Raw genomic sequence first — 23,131 nt, 5'->3', positions numbered from 1 at the left:
CTTCAATCAATTTGTGCCCATTTTTTCTTGTCCTCCTCTCAGGGGCTTGGTTGCTTGGTGGTGGCAAAGTCAAGGGAACCCACAGACACTTGGCCAGTGCCAGTTATGCTGGGATGTGTGCTCTCTCAAGCCACGTCCTAGGAGAAAAGTGTGGTGGTGTACTCAGCTACTCTTTAAACCTGCTTGGAAGGCCAGCATATGACTATGTCAATCCTGTGACAACTTCTTTCTGGGACAAGTCACAATACTGTTTTATAGATTTTATAGATATTAGGGATGGAAGGGACCTCAAAGATCATCAAGTCCAGCCCCCTGCCCCAGGGGCAGGAAGTCAGCTAGGGTCAAAAGATCCCAGCCTGATAAGCATCCAAGTGTTTCTTGAATGAGTCCAGAGTAGGTGCCTGCACCACTTTTGGAGGGATGCTATTCCAGGTTTTGGAGGCTCGGACATGTGGGCGCGTTCTCCGTAAGGTGTGTGGAAAAACGGCCGCAGTCGCGTCCTGAGTGGGGCACCAGGTGGTGACACCAACCCAGACACGCTCGGGGATGCCAAGTGCGAGAGGGAGATAAAAACAGAAGGCAATGAGGGGTGAAATAAAGCTTGATATTTACTTACAGAACAGTCGAACGGTAGGTCGAACCAACTTGATGGGTGATATAACTTGGAGAACGATACAGATGATAAACTATATACAACGGCAAGGGAATACAGATGACAGACAAGTGACGGGTGAAGACCTCAGTCTAAGTACGATACAAGTACAATGTCTGGCTAGGACAAGGTACAGGGCGTTCCGGATTTGCGAGGCAGTAAGCTACGGCGCTCGGAGCAACCAGAGCAGATTCTGCTGGTGACCTAGGGGTCTGACCAGGCCCCAAGACAGGTGATCAGTCTGTCTCGAGAGTCGGAGCCCGGGGACCCCGCACCAAGGCGTACGGTCCCCTATATAAACTTTTTAGCCAATCAGAAAGCTCCCCTGATGGTAAGTTCTGGAACACATGGACATGCTGGCCAGCCAGCCATGCCCATTAGGTGGTTTTTGGTTGGCTAGACCACAGGTGATCACGCCCTACTTAATATTGTGATCACGCGCCGCTCGCATGGTGGGTCAGACTGCGGACAGGCTCTGCCACCGCATCACCAGCTACAGATGGTTGTGTCACTTAACCCCTTTTTGGTACAATAATCTGGCGGGGGTCACTTTATCTGTTGACAGGACAGTAAAGACATTTTTTCTTATGACCAGCCTAAAATGGTCTTGTAGGATTTTATGACCGTTGGTCCTTGTTTTTCCTTGGGGTGCTCTGGTGAACAGACGTTCTCCTAGGTCCTGATGTACACCCCTTATGTACTTATAAGCAGCCACCAGGTCCCCCCTGAGCCTGCGCTTTTCCAGAACGAAGAGTCCCATGGCTCTCAGCCTTTCTTTATAAGACCTATTCTCTTGCTCTCTGATCATGCGCGTGGCTCTCCTCTTGACTCTCTCAAGCTTCTTGACATCCTTCTTGAATTGCAAAGCCCCGAATTGGATGCATTATTCCAGCTGTGGTCTCACAAAGGCCAAGTATGGCAGGAGGATGACATCCTGAGATTTACTTGAGAAGCGCCTATAGATGCAAGCCAGGGTTTTGTTTGCTTTACCAGCTGCAACGTCGTATTGGTGGCTTATGTTCATCTTGTGGTCAATCATGATCCCCAAGTCTCTTTTCAGCAGTGATGCTAGCCAGCATAGCACTGCCAAGCCTGTAAGTATGCTGTGGGGTTTTTTTCCCAAGGTGGGGAGTACCTTATATTTATCAGTATTGGATGTCAGCAGGTTTGTGTCCGTCCACTTACTAAGCTTATCCAAGTCAGCTTGGATCACTAGCCTGTAGATGCTATGCCCCAAAGTTTAGTGTCATTGGTGAACTTAGCCAGTGTGCTTCTGACACCAGTGTCCACATTGTTGATAAAGATGTTAAAGAGAACCAGTCAAGGACAGAGCTTTGTGGGGGTGCCACTGGTCACGGAGCACCATAATAATTCCCTGCTATGGACCACTACTCTCTGGGTCCTACGTTGGAGCCAATTTCCCAGCCATCGGACTGTGATGTAGCTGAGGCCGCAGTTGGCCAGTTTTTCTATGAGGAGGTCATGGGACACCAGATCAAAGGCTTTTTTAAAGTCTAGATATATGACGTCAGTCTCTTCTCCCTTGTCCAGGTGATACGTCACGTGGCCATAGAAGGAGATGAGATGACAGGAGGGCGATCCAGGCTGACCTGGACAGGCTCAGCAAATGGGCGGACAAGAACCTGATGGTGTTTAACACTGAAAAATGTAAGGTTCTCCACCTTGGGAGTAAAAACCTGTAGCATCCTTATAGGCTCAGCAGTGCTGCACTGGCTAGCACTACAGAAGAAAGAGACTTGGGGGTCGTCATTGACCACAAGATGAACATGAGCCTGCAATGCGATGCTGCAGCTAGTAAAGTGAGCAAAACGCTGGCTTGCATCCACAGATGCCTCTCAAGCAAATCCCGAGACGTCATTCTCCCCTTGTACTCGGCCTTGGTGAGGCTGCAGCTGGAGTACTGCGTCCAGTTTTGGGCCCCACAATTCAAAAAGGATGTGGAGAAGCTTGAGAGAGTCCAGCGAAGAGCCACGTGCATGATCAGAGGTCAGGAAAACAGACCTTACGACAACAGGCTGAGACCTATGGGGCTTTTTAGCCTGGAAAAGCGCAGGCTCAGGGGTGATCTGATGGCCACCTATAAGTTTATCAGGGGTGACCACCAGTATCTGGGGGAATGTTTGTTCACCAGAACGCCCCAAGGGATGATGAGGTTGAACGGTTATAAACTACTGCAAGACCGTTTCAGGCTGGACATAAGGAAGAATTTCTTTCCTGTCCCAGCCCCCAAGGTCTGGAATAGCCTGCCATCGGAGGTGATTCAAGCACCTACATTAAACACCTTGAGGAGTAAATTGGATGCTTATCTTGCTGGGATCCTATGACCCCAGCTGACTTCCTGCCCTTCTGGCAGGGAGCTGGACTCGGTGATCTTCCAAGGTCCCTTCCAGCCCTAATGTCTATGAACTCTATGAAGATTGGTCAGGCAAGACCTACTTGCGACAAACCCATGCTGGCTATCCCTCAGGATGTTTCTCTCAGCCAGCTTATCCAGAAGGGTCGTCTTGATAATTTTCTCAAGAATCTTACCAGGGATTGAGGTCAAGCTGATTGGCCTATAATTCCCGGGATCTACCTTCCCGCCCTTTCTTGAAGGTGGGTACCGCATTGGCCTTCTTCCAGTCTTCAGGTACTTCACCTGAGCGCCATGAGTTTTCAAATATTTTTGCCAATGGTTGGGCTATGACACCTGCCAGCTCCTTGAGTACCCTAGGGTGTAATGTGTCAGGACCAGCTGACTTGAAGGTGTCCAGTCTCTCAAGGTGATCCTTTGTAGGATCAACAGTGTTGATCTAGTAACAAATGCAATGTCTGCTTATAGTCTAAGAAAGATAAAAACAATTTATTGTAAAGCAGTGAATGGCGAGCAGGCAAAAATGAGTTGCTTTAAATATTCAGTGCAGCCCCCTGGTCAGTGCAACCGGCACTGATCATACAAGTTCCCTTTCTTAAGTTATTCAGAGCACTTCCACTCCTTCTACCCATCAAGCACAGTTTACATAGTTGTGGGTTCTTTCACAGCCGATGTTAATCCCAGACCTGCTATTTGGTATCTGTGGTCCCTGCGTGTCAGCATCCACAGAGGATAGGTGGGACAGATGACTGGGCCTCCCCATAAATCAAAGTACTCCTAGTCCATCTGCCATCAAACACAGTTTGTACAGTAGTGGGCTCTTTCACAGCTACCAGATGTGATAATAAGTATACTCAATCCTTGGGCTCCAATGGTAGGGTGGGGCAGGGGTGGGAGGGAGGGTAGATGGGTATTAGTATTCTCAAGCAATACATTTTGAGCAGTGCAGTGCAGTGTAGTGCTAGTCTTTCTGATGCTTGTGCTGGTGGTTTGTTATGTTAAGCTAGAGACAGGTTTTTGGTGGCCTTGGTCACGTCCCAGTGAACTGTGCCAGGTACTACTGGTAGCGGATAGTCAGCTACCCCGTTTTGACATTCCCTCATGTTCCAGGATAGGGCCCTGTGCTCTGCAGAGCCATCAAGGCATGTTTTTTTTTTTCTGGGAATCATAGTAATCTGGGACCACCATGTCCTGCAGTAACAGGACCCTAAAGATAGCTGGGCTTCCTTGTGGCACAACAAACAGGCCCTGCCTTTGTTGTGGGATCATCCAGATTAGGGTTGCGTTGGACAGGGCAAAGACCTCCTGTGGGTTTAGGCAAGGGCTGTTAGCAGCCTCCTCACCAACCACTATTTCTGCCATCCTGTAACAGTAGATGCACATCACAAACACTTAATGCATAACCATGGTGTGAATTGCTTGTATTGGAATGGAACAGAAACATTACAAAAAATAGTCTCTGCAGCAGCAGCTGGCTGCAGCAGCATTTGGCCCCAGTTTAAACTTTCCCTTCCTTTCCTCCCACACCAGGGGTAATGGGCCCATAAAGTATCAGAGTCCATAAATATCAGGGTCTGTTGGCACAAGCATCTATGTATGCATGTATGAGGGGAGATCTGTCTACATATCCCCATATCTACCCTTTGTCCCAGAGTCTGGCAAAGTTGTCTGCCAGTGCATCTGGCACATACTGGCAGTTGATTAGCCTTCATGGGACAAGTGGTAGGCATGGTGCCCTTGGATGTTGGGGACTGCTCCACTTCAATAGTCAGTGGCTTAGGCATGGACTCTCACTTTACTTCGCACATGTTGGGCAGGGTGCAGGTGGAGATGACAAACGAGGGCACATTGCTGTTAGTATCTAAGCACCTGCAGTAAGCCTTGAGGCACTAAAATGTACATTCCATGGCCATTCAGCAGCTGCTGAGCCAGTAGTTAAATAATTCTTTATGGTCATCCAGGTAGCTGTGAATCAGCTAGGGATGTAATGGGTAGGCAGGGTCCCCAACTAACAATGGGGTTACAGTCACTCCCTCCACTTTGATTGGCACACCAGTGGCAAACTCTCCTTTCTCTGTCAGTTTTGGGAGAATGAAGTTTGCTATGGACTGGAGGCTGTTGGCGGTAATGAGCTTCCATATTGTGATGGCAGTGTGCTTCTCAACAGACAAGGGTGCCCTCATCTTGGTCTGCCACTGGTTGGAGGAAGCCAGCTCAGTGCAGATCTCCATGAAAGTGCCCCTGGACATATAGAAGTTCATCTGCCACTGGTCACTGTTCCAGGTGGCCATGATAGTCTACTCCTACCAGTTGCTGCTTGAAATGTTGCTCCACAGTTTGGAGACACTCCCACATCAGCCCAGACATGTTGTGGCCAACATGTGTTTGGGGCAGCAGCAGCTGGCATAGAGGGTAAGCCAGATGTAACCATGGGTTTCCCTATGGCTGACATCTGTCAGGTACATGGTCATCATGGAAGGGTGACATGTACACACTGATCCTGTGACATTTTGGATTGGGAATAAACATGGGGCAACTGGTCCCACAACAGAAGTGACATCTGTTCATACCTAGAGTGAAATGTTTGGGACTGTTTACTAAAAGCATTAAGGACAAGAGGGGCTGTGATCGAGATGATAATGAATAACATAGACATTCATCCTTATCCTTTTTTATACCACAAAAGCAAGTGATCATTCAATGAGGTCAAGAGAGACATTTAAAGTGGATAAAAGGAATTCTTCTTTCATAACTAATAACTTGTGAAATTAATTGTCACAAGACAGCATTAAGGCCAGTCAGAAGTGAAAAATAAGTCTGATCTTCTACTGGATAGGATTAATAGTAGGGCATGTTTAAGACATTTAAGGCAATTGCTTTAAGACATAAAGCAATTGATAACTTTGATGACTGAGGATGGGGGCCCTCAAATGTCCCAGTGGCAGTCATCCCTTGGGGGTGTCAATCAGGGTGACCATCACGGGTCCTGCGCTTTGGGGGGGCCCCACGGACAGTGCTGTACAGGCACCACCACTTCATGCACCACCAGCTTTGCGCTCAGCCACCCTCCCACCCCACTCCTACTCTGTACAGGCCCCGCACAGGCTGATATACCCCAGGCCCCACACACACTTAGGGTCGGCTCTGCCCAGTGGCACCAGAGAGTATTCTCTTGAGATGCTGTACTGCTCTGCTTGTGCTGTTTCACAAATGGGAAACAGCAGAACAATTTAGTGTTGCTGCTACAGGTTGGCTAATTAGCATAGGTATGCTAATTAGCACTACTGTGCAAATGTGGTTATGCTACTTCTGTTCCAGAGCTAATGCTTGCATAGCCAATTTTTAGGGGTTATGTGCCCTGCAGTGTCCCTGGCAAGAGGACTGAGGAGGAGTGAGCTGTACAGGAGACTGGGGAAGAGTAGCTGTACCACCGGCAGAAGGTACTGAACTGAATGGGCACTTGGATTTGGAGATAAACACAGAAAATGTAACTAGGAGCAAGCTTATTTAGGGACTTGAAAGTGAGAGCAAGACACTTGGCTTTGATGTGGTAAGTGAGAAGAAACCACTTTAATGGTTTAAACTGGAGTTGAAATAGGAAGTGGTGTATCTGATGAACTGGAGTGGGGGAAAAAGAATAGCTCAGAAAAGAACTTACTGTTACCAAGGTATATTCTCATATGGTTATATGCTGGCCCAGACATGCAGTTTCCCACTGCGCCCAAAGGACCCCTCCCCCCCACATTCCTTTCCTCTGCTGGAGGGGCAGGTGCTGCTTAGTGGGCTCTGCTGGCAGTAGTACAGATCTGGACTCACCGGCAGCACCAGCATAACCGAGTGCTGCTTCAGACCCCCCTGCTCTCATATATTCTCATATATTCTCATATGGCTTTGGAAGTGTGTATCATTTGGTTGTGAAATATCTTACTTTTCTCGTTCAAATATTATTTTAAGCTTAGAAAAATAAAGAAACTGACACCTGTGACTGCACTGATACTCAGGTTTGCATGTAACTATTAGTGCACCCTCCTGCATCAAAATTTTTGTTTAACAGTAGCCATCAGTTTAACAATTGAATTGGCACATTTTTTGTTCATTCCACCTCAAGTTGCTAACTTCATCCCGTTTTCTGCTTGTAACAGTGTAGGATATCTGGCTGGATGTCTGGTACGAGCACTAAAAGAAAAACAGCCAGAACTGGAGATCAACCAGAGAGACATTCTCTGTGTTGAGATTGCTGGGCTTTGTCATGATTTGGGTAAGTAACCTTTATGGCTTATCCATGCTTGAACATTACTGCAGTTTAATGCCTAGTCTGATTTGTAAAGCTCAGGAATGGTATCCGATTAATTTCGTTTTTGGACACTTATTTTGGAATAAAAGTACTCTCTTTCTGTTTAACTGATTAGCAGGGATCCAAGTTTTCCATTTTCTGTGGAAAAACATGGATTCTCTCCTTTAAAGGAGAAAAATGCAGGAAGTCATAGGTTTCCCCTTGAAGGCTGGAAGAATTCCAGACTGAAAGGAGCTGCTTGGGGCTGGGGTGAGCAGGGGTGGGTGATTGGAGTCAGGGAACATCACATGTGTGATGGGAGTAGCCCTGGCAGCTGGATACAGGCAAGTAAGTCTTGGGGGTGGGGGTTGAAGGGCCAGGGCTTGGGGATTGTCCGGGGGCTGTAAGTAGGACATATATGTGTGTGCATGTGGCAGGGGTGTGTGGAGGGGGTTGTATGTGTGGTGGGGGGGTGCCTGCTGGCACTCAGGGAAGGAGTTGGGGTGCTGGGGCTGTGGTGGGGCAGGGGGGTCTGAAGCAGCACTCGGTTATGCTGGTGCTGCCGGTGAGTCCAGATCTGTACTATTGCCAGCAGAGCCCACTAAGCAGCACCTGCCCCTCCAGCAGAGGAAAGGAATGCAGGGGAAGGGTCCTTTGGGCGCAGTGGGAAACTGCATGTCTGGGCCAGCAGTGCTGGGGCTAGCGCTCACAGGAGCACAGGCAGGGCAGCCAGGAGACACTGCCCAGGGGGCAGAGTGGAAGCAATGTCCAGACTACTTGGTGCAGTGCTGGAACCTTCTTCCTTCCTCCAGCTTGTGCTGGGGCTGGATTTGCTCCTTTGCTGCCCACATGAGTTGGAGCTGCCGCAGCTGGAGCCACTGTGGGCAGGACAGAGATTACCTGGAGCCCTTGCCCCTCCTGCTACTGCCTACAGCATAGCCTAGGCTAGAGCCACACTCCTCTTCATGCTGCTGCTGTGAAGTGCGGTGCTGGTCCTCCCTGCTGCACCCCAGCTCCAGCCAGCGGTGCAGAGCAGTGTGTGGTGCCTGAGCCTCTGCTTGTGCTTCTGCATGAGGTGCATTGTATGCACCTCATGCTGGAAGCTGTCTCCATTGTGTCCCTGCAGACCACCATCCTGTGAGTCCACATGGAGCTGGGTGGGGCAGGAGGCAGCTGGGGGCTCCCTCTGGCAGATGGGGAGATGAGCGGGTTGTAAGTGAGGGCCACCAGCAGGGCTGGGGGGTGGGGGGGCTGTGGGTTGGTAGTGAGGGGCACTGGCAGGGTCACAGGGCTGCGGGTCAGTACTGAGGGGTACTGGCAGGGTGGCTCGAGAGTGAGGGTCACTGGCAGGGATGGGAGGTTGCAGGTTGGGAGTGAGGGGTACTGAGGAGATGGGGGACTATGGGTCAGTAGTGAGGGGCACCTTGAGGGCCAGGGGACTACAGGTCTGGAATGAGGAGCACTGGTGGGGATGGGGATGTGGGTTGGAAGTGAGGGGCACTGGCATGGCCAGGTAAGGCAAGGGGGACTGTGGATTGGCAGTGAAGTGTACCAGCATGGCTGGGGGTGCTGTGGTTTAGGAGTGAGGGGCAATGGCATGGGCAGGGCACTGGCATATCAGGGCTGCTCAGCACCACAAAGCAGCAGGGGTCACCACCCTAGCTGGACTCATGTCCTGGTGAGCGAAGGGGGCAGGGGGAGCTCTGATTTTGAAAATCAAACACCAAAACATATTGGTATTTAGAATTAATTTTATTATAGTGATTTGAGGTGCTGGTAGGCTTCCAAGTTGCTTTAAAATTGTAAATGTATCAATAAAACATTGTACTCAACTGATACCTATATATAAAGTGGCGTTTCATTTTAATTGCAGAAAAACTTTAATTTTGGGTTTTTTAATCAGAGCTTGCTTGTTTGCTTGCTTTCTTTCTTCCGTACCGCCAACACGTGTGTTCCCTCTGAGCTCAGGAAGCTTGTGCTGGTTCTGTGAGACTTTTCTCCCTTTCTTGCTTTGTTTTTCCTCCCCCAGAAAGTCTGACCCCTTTCCCACCGTAGCCCCCCACTTTTCATTACTGTTTCTTGCCTTTTTTAACCTTTTCTAAGCCCTTTTTCCTGTAGTAACCCATGCCTCCCCCCGCCCCTTCCCTCACTCTTCCCTCCCTCTGGTTTTATTTTGTTTCTCCCACCACCCTCCCTACTGTTGCTGCTCTGTTGGTTTCTTTTCCCTTCTCTCTCCTGCTATATTGTTTACCTTTATCCTTTCCTCTGGTGTTTGCTTGTTTGTTTTCCAGCTGCTTTGTTCCCTGCCCACCCATGGGCCGCATCCGGCCTGTCAGGCACTTTCATGCCGCCTGTGGCACCCCCTGCAATGAATTTCACCCTCCCTGCCCTTCTGCTGGTTATGGTGGGAGTGAGGCACCCATGTGTCCAACCCCGCATTATACCCTGTTGGCCCTTGCTCCCACCCTCATAGGCAGAAGGGCTCTGCCCAGCCAGCAGCTTCTGGGTGGGGCTCCTGCTGCAGCCAGAACCTACTTGCTGGGGGTATCAGGTATGGAAGTGATGGGGCTGGTTGGGGGTGCAGTTGCAGCTGGGTCGAAGTGGGAGTGCAGTGCGGAGCCTACACCCAGAGGGGCAGCGGGAATGTGGAGCTCAGCTGAGCAGGGTATGAGTGCGGAGTGTGTGTGGGGGGCCCTACACCCCCTCCCCCCATGGTGTGCAGCCCCTGCTGCCAGCAGAAGCATCAGGTGGGAAGGTCAGGGTGCTCATGCCCAGCACAGGTGCCCGGTGGGGTGCAGCTCCAGCCAGTGCTTCTCAGAAGGAGGGAGCGGAACCTGTCCTATTACCAGGGCTCCACGCCATGTGCCTGCTGCTCCAGCACTTGCAGGAGAGGAAGCCCAGCACTGGAGACTGCTGCCTCCCCTGCTCCCTACTGCACAGGTCCCTGCACTCAGCCAGGAGTAGAGGGAGCCCTGCCCTCTGCTTCCCTGTGGAGTCCAGTGCGGGGCTTCCCCACTGAGAGTGTGGAGCTGCAGGTGCATGGCATGGAGCCCTGGCGATAGAGGTGACCAGCAGTGCACTGGGGATGAGGAGCACACCCCCGCACATCCTGCATGGCCAGTTCTATCACAGAGGCTCTGTGCCAAATGCCTGCAGCTCCGCACTTGCAGCTGGAAGCCCTGTACTGGACTCTGTAGGGAAGCAGGGGTTGGGGCTCCCTCCACTCCTGGCCGAGTGTGGGGACCTGTGCAGCAGGGAGTAGGGGAGGCAGCAGGCTCCAATGCAGGCTCCACTCCCTCCTCTCGTGCAGCACTGGAGGCACAAGCACCCTGACCTCCCTGCCTGCTGCTGCCCAGCAGCAAGGTCTGCACACCATGAGAGGAGTGGGGGGTGGGGGAGTGGTCCCTACACCCCCCACCCTCCCTCACATTCCACACATCTGCATCCTGTCCCGACAACTCCCATCAACATATACATACACCCCAATATACCCTATGTCCCCCTACACAGCCACACTCTCACAACCCCCCCAACGCACTCCCAAACCACACACACACACACACACACTCTCTCTGTCTCTGTCTCTAAAAGGCTGACATATTTTTGAGTTATGCAATCCCTTCTATATACGGTACATATTAACGAGTCACGACAAATATTTTTTTGTAATTAAAATATAGTAGGTGTTTGACTTTTAGTGTATGATTTGTTTGTTTTTTTAATCTGGTTCTAAGACGGCAACCTCCCCCAAAAGGAGTATAGGGAGGGGGGCAGCAAGGGGAGGGACTTCCAGTGGCAAAGGTCAGGGATTAGGGGGCAGGACTTCTGATCCCAATATGGTGACCTGGGGGTGAAGCACCTGTCAAGGGGTGGGGCTACCTATGTGGCCCCGACAGCTCACCAAAACTTATTAAGTGGCCCTCCGCCCAAAATAATTGCCCAACCCTGCTCTGACATCCCTCCATTCTCTCGGCCGATGACCTCGCTAACCGCCTGCGCCCTTATGGCATCGTTACAGGTCCGATCCATAGATTGCTACTTGGCAGCAAGATTCCTAAATTCCAACATGTCCTGTCCTTTAAAAAGCTGTGTTCGTGCTTCTTGACTGGGAGGTTCAGGGTTTGTCCCACTCTATGTCCTTACTAATTGACAGGCAGTGTTACAAGGTCTACTTCACCATTGGGGACACATTGTGCTTTCACTGTGGCAGCAGGTCCCATTTGGCTACCCTGTGCCCAGAAAAGAAGCCAGCTGCAGCAGAGCCCTCCCCACCCCCATTTTCCTTCTCCCCTCAGGGGAGGTTTTGGCTCCTCGTGCTGGGAAGGGCAAGTCCCAGAAACAAAAAGGGTCTTCCAAAAAGGCCTCATTATCTCCTCAAGACCACCCCACCACTTCAAGGGGAGCTGAGGTTAGAGAGCAGGACCCCCGCCTCTACCTGCCTCCCCAGCATTCCCCCAGACCCTGTAGCGGTCAGGGATGACCTGAGAGTAGGGGAGGTGGTGGAAGAGTCTGACACCCGCCTCCCACCCCCTTCCCGCTTATCAGCTCCTTTAACCTGATGAGGTTAACATGGAGGTTGGGACCTCTGGGAACTGCAAGTGCCTCCAGAATCAACAGTGCCCGACCCAGGAAAGCACCTTTTCCCTAAGAGGTCAGGGACTGATGTCCCCCCACAGGACCTCTTGGAGGACACTGCTCCCACAGAGCCTGATGTTGAGAGTCCTGGTGGGGCGACAATTACTCCCCCCAGGGCTCGGCAACTCTCAGTGCCTGATGTGTACAGCTCCTCCTCCTCAGGGTTCGATTTTCATTCTGCAGCTAATTGACAGAAATCCTACCTCAGGGGGTGGTGTCACCTGATTTAGCTAAGGTGCCCTCCTCCTTGGAACCCGTTCCTGCTTCTGAGGAACCTCCCTGTGTTGATTACTTTGTTGAATGCCTCCATTGAATTTCTTGACCAGACCAAGCACCACCGGAAGTTTGCATAGCATATTACTAAATGGTTCCTGGAACCTGAGACATTTGTGCTTTCCACCAAGGCCGCAGCATTGGCACTGCACTCCACTCTGGGGATGCAGCATTATAGTTTTTTGCTGAAGCAAGCTCGCAGGCGATGTTGAGTGCTTATTGTGAGAAGCACCAGCTGGTGAGCTGTAGGCCTGGTTCTTCCCTGTCCTGAATCCTTGTTCCTCTCTGGTGTTTCTCTCTGTGCCTGCCTAAACTCGAATAACTGTTTCTGAGCGGCTCAGGTCGGGTGATCCTGGCTCGGGCTAGGTCTTTCTCAGTCACTTGTGTTCACCATGTATCACCTCCTAAGGGAAGCCCCTGATACTTGCCCACCACATCTTGACCTCAAGTTCAAGTGCGAGAGGTTCCTGTGTGGCTAGGACTTGCTTGAAGGTATCTCATGCAGATGTCCTTGGGGCTCCACCTGCCCTACAGCCCTTCCATATACCAACCTGATAGACTTAGCTGTATGACAGATGCCAGTTTAGCTTCTCAGATGCCAATCTTTGGACTTGGCTCTCTCGGATGCCGGTTTGTGTGACGTAGCCCCAATCAAGCCTCTAATGGATTTTAATAGATGTAAAGTGCTCAACAAACGCAGGAGAACACTCCGCCTCCCTATGGCTGTGTTCTTAGGTCAGCTGGACAAGCCAGTCGAGCCCGGTCTTCTGCCCCTGGTCTCTCAGCTCTAGGGGTAACGTCAAGAAATATGACCACAATCCCTGGCCCCCGGAGCAACACAAAATTACAAAAGGAACAAAAGAAAATGGATCATGGAGGTAGAAGTCTCTCCTCCCTACTCATGCGTATTGATCTCAGATTAGTCCCTCAGCATCCTTCCCTTGTCCAGCACTGGGCATCACTTGTTGGGAAGGCAAGCTTCTCTTTGGGACTCTGGTCTATGTCCCTGGCTTGAGGCAGCACCGGGTGTACCACATGGGAGCACGCAGCTGCCTCCAGGTTGCTGCTCCTCGGCTTCTTCCAGGCAGCCGGCTTTTAAAGCTGACTTATGGTGCTGCCTGATTATGTCATTTTTCCACGCCAGCCTTAACCACACAGATAAATGGCTGATGAAGCACATGGGCAGCTCCTCCTGCAGTTTCCTGCTCTTCACTGCTGTGCCTGCACCTGGTGAGTATTCCCCGGTCACAGGGCTTTCAGGGCCATTTCCCCGGGGTCGCAGGCCTTTCCCGATGCTGTTCTGACCCTGGGAAAGGGGTCTCCACCCCTTTACTTTTGGTGATCCATGACACACACTGTTCTTTTGGCTTTGCCTGTCCCCCTTTCTACCATCTTCATGAATGGCTGCTACAGCCTTTGGTTCTCTCAATGCCAACGACTGCAGAGACCCTGTGAAATGAATGGCTCTCTTTGATTTCCTGTGCCAGAAAAAGCTGGATATCATCTTTCTACAAGAAATGCACACTGACGCAGCTAATCAAGCCGACTGGCATGCTGCCTGGCGAGGCTGTATGTTCCTGAGCCATGGCACCTCCCTCAGCGCGGGGCCTGCAATCCTCCTGTTGCTGCAGCTGATGCCTGACTTGGCAATATCCCAAGAGGTTGCCCTTGGCTACCTACTAACTGTTCGTATCTTGTTAGCACAACATTGCCTCCTCCTAATTAACATCTGTGCACCCATTGTCAGGTGAGAACAGACTGCCTTCTTTGAGACCCTGGCTGACTTTTTGCGGAGCACAGCTAATGATGATGACCTTCTCTTCCTGGGCAGGGACTTTAATTGTACAGTCGACAAGCAGCTTGACTGGAATGAGCCAGAACCCCATCTGTTTTCAGCCCGGCAGCTGCAGGCCACTTTTGAGGTAGTGGACCTTATTGACATATGGCACCATTTTCACACTGATGTGAGGCAGTACACTTGGCTGAAGGCGACTGCTGGTGGGATTGCCATTTCATACCTTGACCACTTGTATGTTGCCAAGCATTGCTTGCCAGTCCTGCATGGCAGCTGCATTATTCTGTCCGGACTCTTGGATCATAGTCTTATTTCTTGCTAGCTGAGTCTCCTTGGCAGGGCATGTCCCTGGGTGTCCTACTGGTACTTTAACGCCAGCTTGCTGCAGGACGCACTTCCATGACTGCTTTGCCTATTTCTGGCAAACATGGGAGACTGCAGGAACCACCTTTTCTGCCTGGAAGCAATAGTGGGATTTGGGAAAGGTGCAGATCAGAGCCTTCTGCCAGCAATACACACAGCTGGCAACAAGTGAGCTCCGCTGCCATGTCCAGGGGTTGGAGGAGGATGTAGTGTAGGTTGAGGCAGCCCTATGTGATGCTGGTGGTGACATGGGGCCATGAGCGACTGCTACCTCCCGAGATTGTGGGGTACCATTTGTAGTGGGGACCGCCTGCAAACACCAGCAGCAGTGTCAGTGGCGGGGGGGAGGGAGAGGTGGTGGTGAGTGGGGACTGCCTGCAGATATCAGCGGTGGTGAGCAGGGACCACCCACAGAAACCGACGGGAGCTTTGGTGGCGGCCAGTCTTGGGGGGCACATGCCCCCCCATTACCTCTCCTCTGTGTCGCCTGTGCACGGGGCTCTCGAGAGCCTTAAGCTTCAGAAGAAGCACCTGTGGGAGCTGGCAGAGGGCACAGCCCGAGATGCGAGGATTTGTACCCGCTGCCAAGAGCTGGCAGAGTCTGATTCCCCGACCCAGTTCTTTTTCAACTTGGAAAAGCGATGGGACCTGCAGAAAATCCTTGACCATCTCAAGACTCTGGACGGCCGGATACTCACGGATCCTGTTGAGATCCACTGTCATGCTGTAACCTTCTATCACGACCTGTTTGCAGCAGAACCTCTCTTCCCAGAGTCCACTAAGCACTTATATGATGGCCTCCCCAAGCTGAGCCCAGTGGTGGCCAGTGAACTTGAGCGAGAGCTGTCCCCGGAAGAACTCACGATTGCGGTGGGGAGCCTCACTGTAGGCAAAGCCCCAGGTCTCGATGGCTTGCCTGCCGAGTTTTGTAAGGCTTTGTGGCCCCTCCTTGACCCCTGCCTCTTGCAAATGTTTCATGAGAGCCTTCCTGATAAGATCCTGCCTGTCAGCTGTCGCTGGGCAGTTCTCACCTTACAACAAAAGACAGGGTTCCTTGGCTACATTAAGACCTGGCAGCCAGTATCTGTTCTGTGTGGCGACTACAAGATACTGGGCAAAGCCTTGCCCAATTGGCTGTGTGTTGTTATAGCCTCGGTCATTGGCCCTGAATAGAGCTATTGCGTGCTGGGCAGGACTGTCCAGGACAATCTGTTCCTGCTTCTTGACCTGTTGACAGCCGCAGCCCTCTTTGAACTTGGATGAGGAGAAAGCCTTTCACAAGGTCCAGTCGCTGATGGACTGTCAGCATGCTTATGAGCATGCTTCCTAAGCTTGCATTAACTGGCCCAAGAGCAACGCTGTACACCTCGGTGCTTGGACCAATCATCCCTCCCCAGACCTGCCCAGAGGTCTCACCTGGCGGAGTGAGGGCCTTAAAGCTCTGGGAATGTTCCTCAGCCCATGAGTCTTGCCAGCCTGGAATTGGGAAGGCCTCAGCGAGGAGGCGTGCCTGTGGCGGTGGCACTTGCCCAATCTCCTACCGTGGGTGGGTCCTCATTGTGAACAACTTGGCAGCTGCAACATTATGACACCAGTGTGCTGTGTTGGACTTCCCCACCCCCCCACCCCGATTTACTCGAACAGCTTCAAAGACTGCTGGTAGACTTTTCCTGGGACAGACATCATTGGCTTCCCCGAGCTGTCCTCTATCTGCCTATGGCTGAGGGAGGCCAGGGCTTGGTTCACCTGGCGAGTAGAGTAGCTGCTTTCTGTCTGCAGGCTCTCCAGAGACTCCTTTATTGTGAAGACTGCCCTCCTTGGCAGCAGCTGGCCCGTATGTTTCTGTTTGACCAAGAACTCTTTCTCTTGGATCCTGCCCTCATGGACTGGGGCACCCTCCCGCCCTTTTACCGCAGCCTGATGTGGGCCTGATGGGCTGCCTTCCACCTCCAACCCTGGGCCAGACATCTGCAATTTCCACAGTTGCAGAAGCCACTTGTCTACAACCCGGCCCTGCAGTACAGGCTGTCGAGCCTTGGGTCTGATAGCTTTACTGACTCTCTCATGTGGTCATGTACAGTCCAATTAAGCCACCTTCTCGATATGGACCGGTCAGACTGGCTGTCAGCCAAGGCTCTGGCTGCCTGGTTGGGCATGCATTCAGTCCGCTGCAAGGCCTGTTTCTTGGGGGATGTGCAGGCCACCCTCCCAGCAGAGGCAGCAGGTGCCATCAAGGAATACCTCCAAGTGTGGCGGGATATCCCTGCCAGAGATGTCTTCGGAGAGCCCTTTTCACCACTACCTGTTGTCCGGGCTGTGGATAATGATCTGGGTGGTGGGCCTGGCACCTTATTGACTCTTCCCGTCAGGATTCGCTTTGACATGCTTCCCCCGGAAAGCCCTGTACGCATGGGTGGTTTGTGTCTGCCATGCTTGCATCCTTGACACTCGACCTGACATGACATGGAGGCAGCACCTAGTGGCACCAGTAATCACACCAACCTGCCCTGTGTGGCACATGCTTTATAAGCTACCCATTGCCAAACGGACTAGCGACCTCCAGTGGTGGTTGTTGCATGGAATACTGGCCACTGGCACTCTCGTCCACCACATGGACCCAACTGCATCTGCGGCCTGTCTTTTTTGCTCAGGGGAGGTAGAAGAGAATTTATCCCATGCCTTCCTCAGGTGCCCTCGGCTGCTGCCACTCTTTGCTGCCCTTGGCACCTTGTTTGAGGTGCTAGACTTGGACCTCTCAGAGACCACCTATTTGTTCTCTTTCCCATACTGGGCAGCAGAGTGGGGTGTCATCTGCCTGGCCAGTTTTTTTGCTTGGTCAGGCTAAGATGGCCATCTTCAAGAGCTGCAGGAACCGGCTCACTGGGGCCGGCTCTGATGATGCTCTGAGACTTTTTCAGTTCTTGGTCTGGACACACCTGACACTGGAATTTAAACATGAGGTCCTCCAGCAGACAGTACCCACCTTCCAGGCATGTTGGACCATTCAGGGGGTGCTCTGCAGCGTTGAGGGCATCCATGTAGTCCTCGCACTGTGATACTGCTTGCCCCTTCCCAGGGTACCCTCAGAGGTCTGAGCAGACTGTTGTTGGACTAGCTGTTTTGGGGTTTTTTTAGACTGGGAGTGCAGGGCTTGCAGGCCATAGCTCTAGGCTCTGTTTGTTACCCCTAGGCCCCTGCATAGATTGTTACCCCCTTTTCCCCTTAATAAACCTTTGTAAAAAGTCAAAAAGTCAAAAGTCTTTCTTTCATTAGAGAATTTTGGGGAAGAAGCTAATTGGGAATAACTGACAAGTTGTGGAGCAATTGTCTGGTAGTTTAAATGGCTGTTGGGCCACTGTCTATTTCTAAATTTTTACTTAGTTTTGTATAAACCATGGCTTCCTTGATGGTTCAAATATTGTAGCCCATCTGGCTCCTGTGATAAAATCTCAAAGTGTGAGCGTTTGAAATGAAACATGCTGGAAAAAATGCATATTCTATTATATTTCATTAAATTTCACTTTGCTAATCCACTACATAGCTGATATAGAACACTGAACTGTAATCTTGGCAGTTCCAAAATCCTGCATAGTGCAGAATATTAGAACTGAATTTATCCAGTGATTCAGTAATTAGTCAGAATGTTGAGTTTTTCTGAATGTTCTGTAGAAAGTATTTTAGGATTCTTGATTTTCACTTGGACAAAATAACCTGAATTTAGTCCATCAGAAGGACAACTCCTTCAAAACTGCAGTCATCTATTCTTCCTGAAGTGTGTGCATTTGTACAGATATTGTATCAGAACCTAGTTCAGAGATGTTCAGAATACCAGGCCGGTTAGAAAAGTTTATAACATCCATGCATATATTTTTACTGGCAAACCTGTCTCACAGTAAGTCTCTACACTTTGATTTTAAGGTCATGGACCATTTTCACACATGTTTGATGGAAGATTTATTCCGCTTGTTCGCCCTGGGCTGAAATGGAAGGTAAGTATATTTTATAAAGAATAATATATTAACAAAAATAAGTTAACACAGCATTTTTAAGGGAAAATATTCTTAAATATATGGGGATCTGACATTGTCTGTTAAGAAATGCCACAGTAGCCATCTAACTTCTTATAGAATAGAAAATTGACAGTTCTTAATTTTTCAAAAAGTTCTCAACCACTTGTGCATGGTGACTCCCTGGTTCTGTCTCATAATATCCAAGCTGGGAGGTTTTGATTAAAATAATCTCTTTAAAATATTTATAGGGTAACTTTTCTCTAAAATCCAGTTTTGCACAGGCATAAAACATCAACCTGAACATTTTTTTCTTTTCAGGTTTACAGGTTTTCTTACTAAAACAAAGAAATGTAATACAAAAATGGCTTGTAAAAGAATGACCATTTTTCCAAAAAGTGTAAACCAGTTCCCTATATTCCTGACAACTTTCATTATACTATTATGTGAAATGCAGAAAGTGAGAAAGGGAAGAACTTGTTTGTTCATAAAATATTTTAATTATTCAGAAAGCAGTTGATCAATGCCATATTTAATATTTTAGCATTGTAATTATCCCAATATTGCATACACTTTGCACATACTAGATACTAAGGCTATATATAATAACCACTCTGCAAACAAGTTGACATTTACTAACTAGGAGAGCATAAAATTTGCATTCCTTTAAGGCAGCCTGGTCCTCTGGGTAACACAGTCTATCTGTTTCTAACTCTGACTTGCTATATAACCTTTACGAAGTTGTTGATCATAGGAAAGTAAGGGAAGAAAGGACCTCATAAGGTCATTTGGTGCAGTCTCTTGCTCAAGGGAGGATCATCCCTGACTAAATCATCACAGTCAAGTGTTTGTCTGACAAGCTCTTGAAAATTTCTAGGGATGGAGATTCAACAATTTCCGTAGATTCAGTGCTTCATCACCCTCCTAGTCGCACAGTTCTTCCTAGTGTCCAAACTAAATTTCTCCTGCTTCAGTTTCAGGCCATTGACCCTTGTCCTGTCCCTTACAGCCACAGCAAACAGTCTTAGCTCTATCCTCTTTATAATCACCTACCTGGTATTTGAAGACTGTTATCAAAACTTGCCCCTGTCTCCCCTCTGCCCATCATCCTCTGTTCTCTAGATTAAATAGTTCTTGGTTTTTCAGTTTTGTTTCCCAAGCATCTTACCATATTTATTGCTTTCTGCTGCACTCTTTCAAATATGTCCACATCTTTCTTTAAGTGTGCAGCCCAAAACTGTACACAATATTCCAGGTGAGGCCTCACCAGTACCAAATAGAGCAGAAGAATCACTTCTTTTGTTTTTCAAGAGACGCTTTTATTAATACAGTCCACTATGTTGTTGGATTTTTGTAACAAGACCACAGTGTTGGCTCATATTCTGCTTATGATCCACTGTACCTGGATCCTTCCAGTACTGCAGCCAAGCCAATTGTTCCCCAGTCCTTACTTGTACATACAATTATTGCATCCCAGGTTTAGGACTTTGCACTTGTTCTTCTTGAATTTCATCTGTTTGATTTTAGGCCATTTCTCCAGTGTATTCAGAATCCTAGCTCGACGCTTCAGAGTGGGTGCACCTACACAAAGCATTTTACTTGAGATTAGAGTTAATTACTGTGCATTAAGTGTCCCCATCTACACATGCAGACCCTTACTGTGCAGTAATTTGCTCTAATTGCAAGTACATTTGCTACCTGTAAATACAAATAGCAAATTTACTCCTGATTACTTACTGCGCAGTACAGCTTGTGTAGATGGCCACCTGGGAGCAAATGTGCTGCCGGACAGCAGGGGGCAGGAGATTGCTCCCTTCCCCTAGGAGCTGCCTGCTGCTGAAGCAGGCTCCAGCATCAGAGCCTGGGCAGGGACAATGTCCCCCTGCCCTGGCAGCAGGAAGCTCCCAGCCCCCCACTTCAAGATCATGATCGGGGAGTAGGAACTGGGAGATTCTTCCAACCCTAGGTCTGTGGTCACAGGGCATGGGCTGGGAGATTCTTATCTCTGTGGTCACAGGGCTGGCCCTGAGAGATTCTGATCTCTCAGCTCTAGCTCCATGGTCCCGGGGCCAGGGCTAGGAGATAAGAATCTCCCAGCCCGGACCCCGCGATTGCTGAGTTGGGGTTGGGAGGTCCCTGCTGCATGGGCAGGGGGAAGTTGTCCCTACCCAGGCTCCAATGGTGAAGCCCACACTGGCAGCAGGCAGCTTCTGGGGTCAGGGAGCATTATCCCAGCCCCAACCAGGAGACAGCTTAGAGCTCCCCCTGGCTGCAGCAGGGAACTAGTGCAGGACTGATTGGGATGGGAGCAGACTGCTGCCATGAGCAGCAAATCTGCTCCCTTGTCCATGTCCATGTAGACACCTGCCCGGGGTAGGTTTACTCTAGAGTAAATTATGCCGGAATATTTGTATCTGTAGATGTAACCAGTGTCTGGAATTCTACCCAACTTTTGTCTACACAGCCTGTGGCAGGCCAGTAGGGGGTGCTTCTGCACTGTGTCATGTATCTCACTGCGCCTGTCCACCTGCCAAGCTTCAAGTGCCTGCCTGGGGGTGCCTCATGTCTGGCCGAACCCCTTCCTGGAGCATACCCAGAAACCTGGGGGTACCGCTGCCACCAACCAGGAGATCTGGTCTATTTTTGGCCCTGTGCTCCCTGGGGTACACTGGCGTTGTAGACCTTGAGGGTGCTTGACCCACTGCAAAAGCTTGGGGTGCTTCCTCTAGTCTGAAGCACAAAAAGTAGCCTCTCTTAGTCAGCCAGACCAAGGGCAGACAAAGGCATGCATCTACCAACGAGTCCACCACACTTGGTACAGTAAATAACTTTTTTGGTTACAGATGGAAGGCTTGGGGAAAGTTGCAGGATAGAGAAGTATTACAGAATAACCCTAGAGCAAACAGTGTGGCTAGTAGCTTTTGGTCATGTATCTGTTTTACAGCAAGCTATATATCTAGATAGGTTTCAGCAGTTTACTCACTTCAGCATCTTGAGAGAGAGAGCTGCAGGTGTTTCAGCTCCTGTGTGTGTCTTCATCATGGCTGCTCTGCTCCATCTCCTGGGCAGTTTTAGCTTATATAGACCTTTTGACATCACCTTTGTGGCCCAATGAAGGCCAGCAGTTGTTGACTGCTAGCCAACCAATTTGAAAAGAATCATCACTACCAGGTGGAGTGAAAGAGGCTACCGGCCCTGGCCCCCCACTTCTTAGAACAGTAGAGAGGAAGATCCATCCCCCGGTCGCTGACTGGCTGCTGGGGGGGCACATACCCCACCCCCCCCCGGGCTCAGGAGGCACCAGTCGCCCATGAGCTATACCACAGTAATATGGTATACTGATTATTAGGGCTGTGCGAAACACTATTGTTTTGTTTTGACGTCCGTTTCACCATTTCAAATGGACAGTGTTTCGTTTCGTCCTTTTGTTTCATTTCGAAGCGCTGTCCTGTTTCATTCTGTCGAAACTGTTTGGCTGTTTTGACGATTTTTGACGTTTTACCCATAGGCTATAATGGGGAATTATGAAAATGCCTAAAACCTTGTCATTTCTTGCCTGATTTGAATGAAAATTGCAGGGATAGTAGCCCCTTCTGAGGGCTGAAGCCTGCCAAGTTTCAAGGCAATAGGTACACAGGTTTCTGGGAAACTGCACCTTAAACTGTTCAAAGCAAAAGTCCTGACACTTGCCGGCAGTGGCAGCCTCCTTTCATCCAGCGCACAAATCCAGGGTTTGCACCCCTGGGAGGGCTGCAGTGTGGGCTTCCAGATCTATGCAGTGGATAAGAGGAGGCTGCTGCTGCCGCCTAGGACTGGCACTGGGTGCAGCCCACGCCCAGCACCAGAGAAGATTGTGGCTGCCGCAGCCTGAGCCTCCTTTCATCCAGGACAGATCAGGGGCTCCTACCCCTGGGAGAAGTCTGGCACAGTCTGGCAGCCCTCCCAGGGGTGCGAGCCCCCAGATCTGTGCCCCGGGTGAGAGGAGGTTCAGACTGCCTCTCCCACCAGGGACCGGCGCCCCCCAGTCACCTCCCTGCTCAGCTACAGCCCCCCGTTTGGCCCGCGGCCAGCTGTGGCCTACTCACCCACCGCATACCCCCTGCCCAGCTCCAGCCTCCCTGCACACCCTCCGCCCAGCTTCAGCCTCCCTGCAGCTTACTAGCAAGAGCTCTTGGCCTTGTGGCACAGCCCCCCTGCATGGCGGGGGGGCAGCACAGCTTAGCCCCAGCTGCCTGGTATCCGCGCAGCCTCTGCCACAATGCATTGCTGTGGCCCTGTGCAGCGCGGTGAAGGGCTGTGTGCTTTCAGGCAGCTCCACTCGGGGTTGTGCACTGCTTGTAGGGACCACTAGCCACACCAGCCTGGGTCCTGCGTGCACAGAAGCAGCCTGGCAGGATGGCGCAGAGCTCATGCACACAGGACCCGGGCAAGTGTGGCCGGTGGTCCCACGAGAAACGTGGGGCCCCAGTTGACAGCCTGGAGTTGCCCGAAAGCACACGGCCCCACACTGAGTTGGGTTACAGCAACATGCTGTGGCAGAGGCTGTGCAGATACAGGGTGGCTGGGGCCGAGCTGCGATGCCCCCTGCCATGCAGGGGGGCTGTGCTACAAGGCCAAGAGTGCAGCTGCTGTTGTTGGGCACCTGGCCCAGGGCTGTGGGGCGCCTGGAACCAGGGTGGGGGCGAGCAAGGAGGGCACAGCCAGGCGGGGAGCATGTGTGGGGGGGCCACCACTGCACAAGGAGCACACAGGGTAGGCT

The 23,131-nt window shown here is 50.7% G+C and overlaps 1 protein-coding gene across 1 annotated transcript in view; it reads left to right on the top strand.

Moving 5' to 3' along the window:
• SAMHD1 (SAM and HD domain containing deoxynucleoside triphosphate triphosphohydrolase 1) overlaps nt 1-23,131 on the top strand; it is a 106,338-nt gene that overhangs the window by 51,712 nt on the left and 31,495 nt on the right. Inside the window, exons 6-7 of the mRNA XM_025216270.1 lie at nt 7,169-7,284; nt 18,284-18,354. Of these exons, the coding sequence (XP_025072055.1) occupies nt 7,169-7,284; nt 18,284-18,354 (187 nt within the window). The remainder of the gene's footprint in view (nt 1-7,168; nt 7,285-18,283; nt 18,355-23,131) is intronic.

The sequence above is a fragment of the Alligator sinensis genome, unplaced genomic scaffold (assembly GCF_000455745.1).
Source record: "Alligator sinensis unplaced genomic scaffold, ASM45574v1 scaffold338_1, whole genome shotgun sequence".
In the NCBI taxonomy this organism is placed as follows: domain Eukaryota; kingdom Metazoa; phylum Chordata; order Crocodylia; family Alligatoridae; genus Alligator; species Alligator sinensis.
Note: the sequence above shows the minus strand (reverse complement) of the source record. Positions and strands in the feature narration are given on the sequence as shown.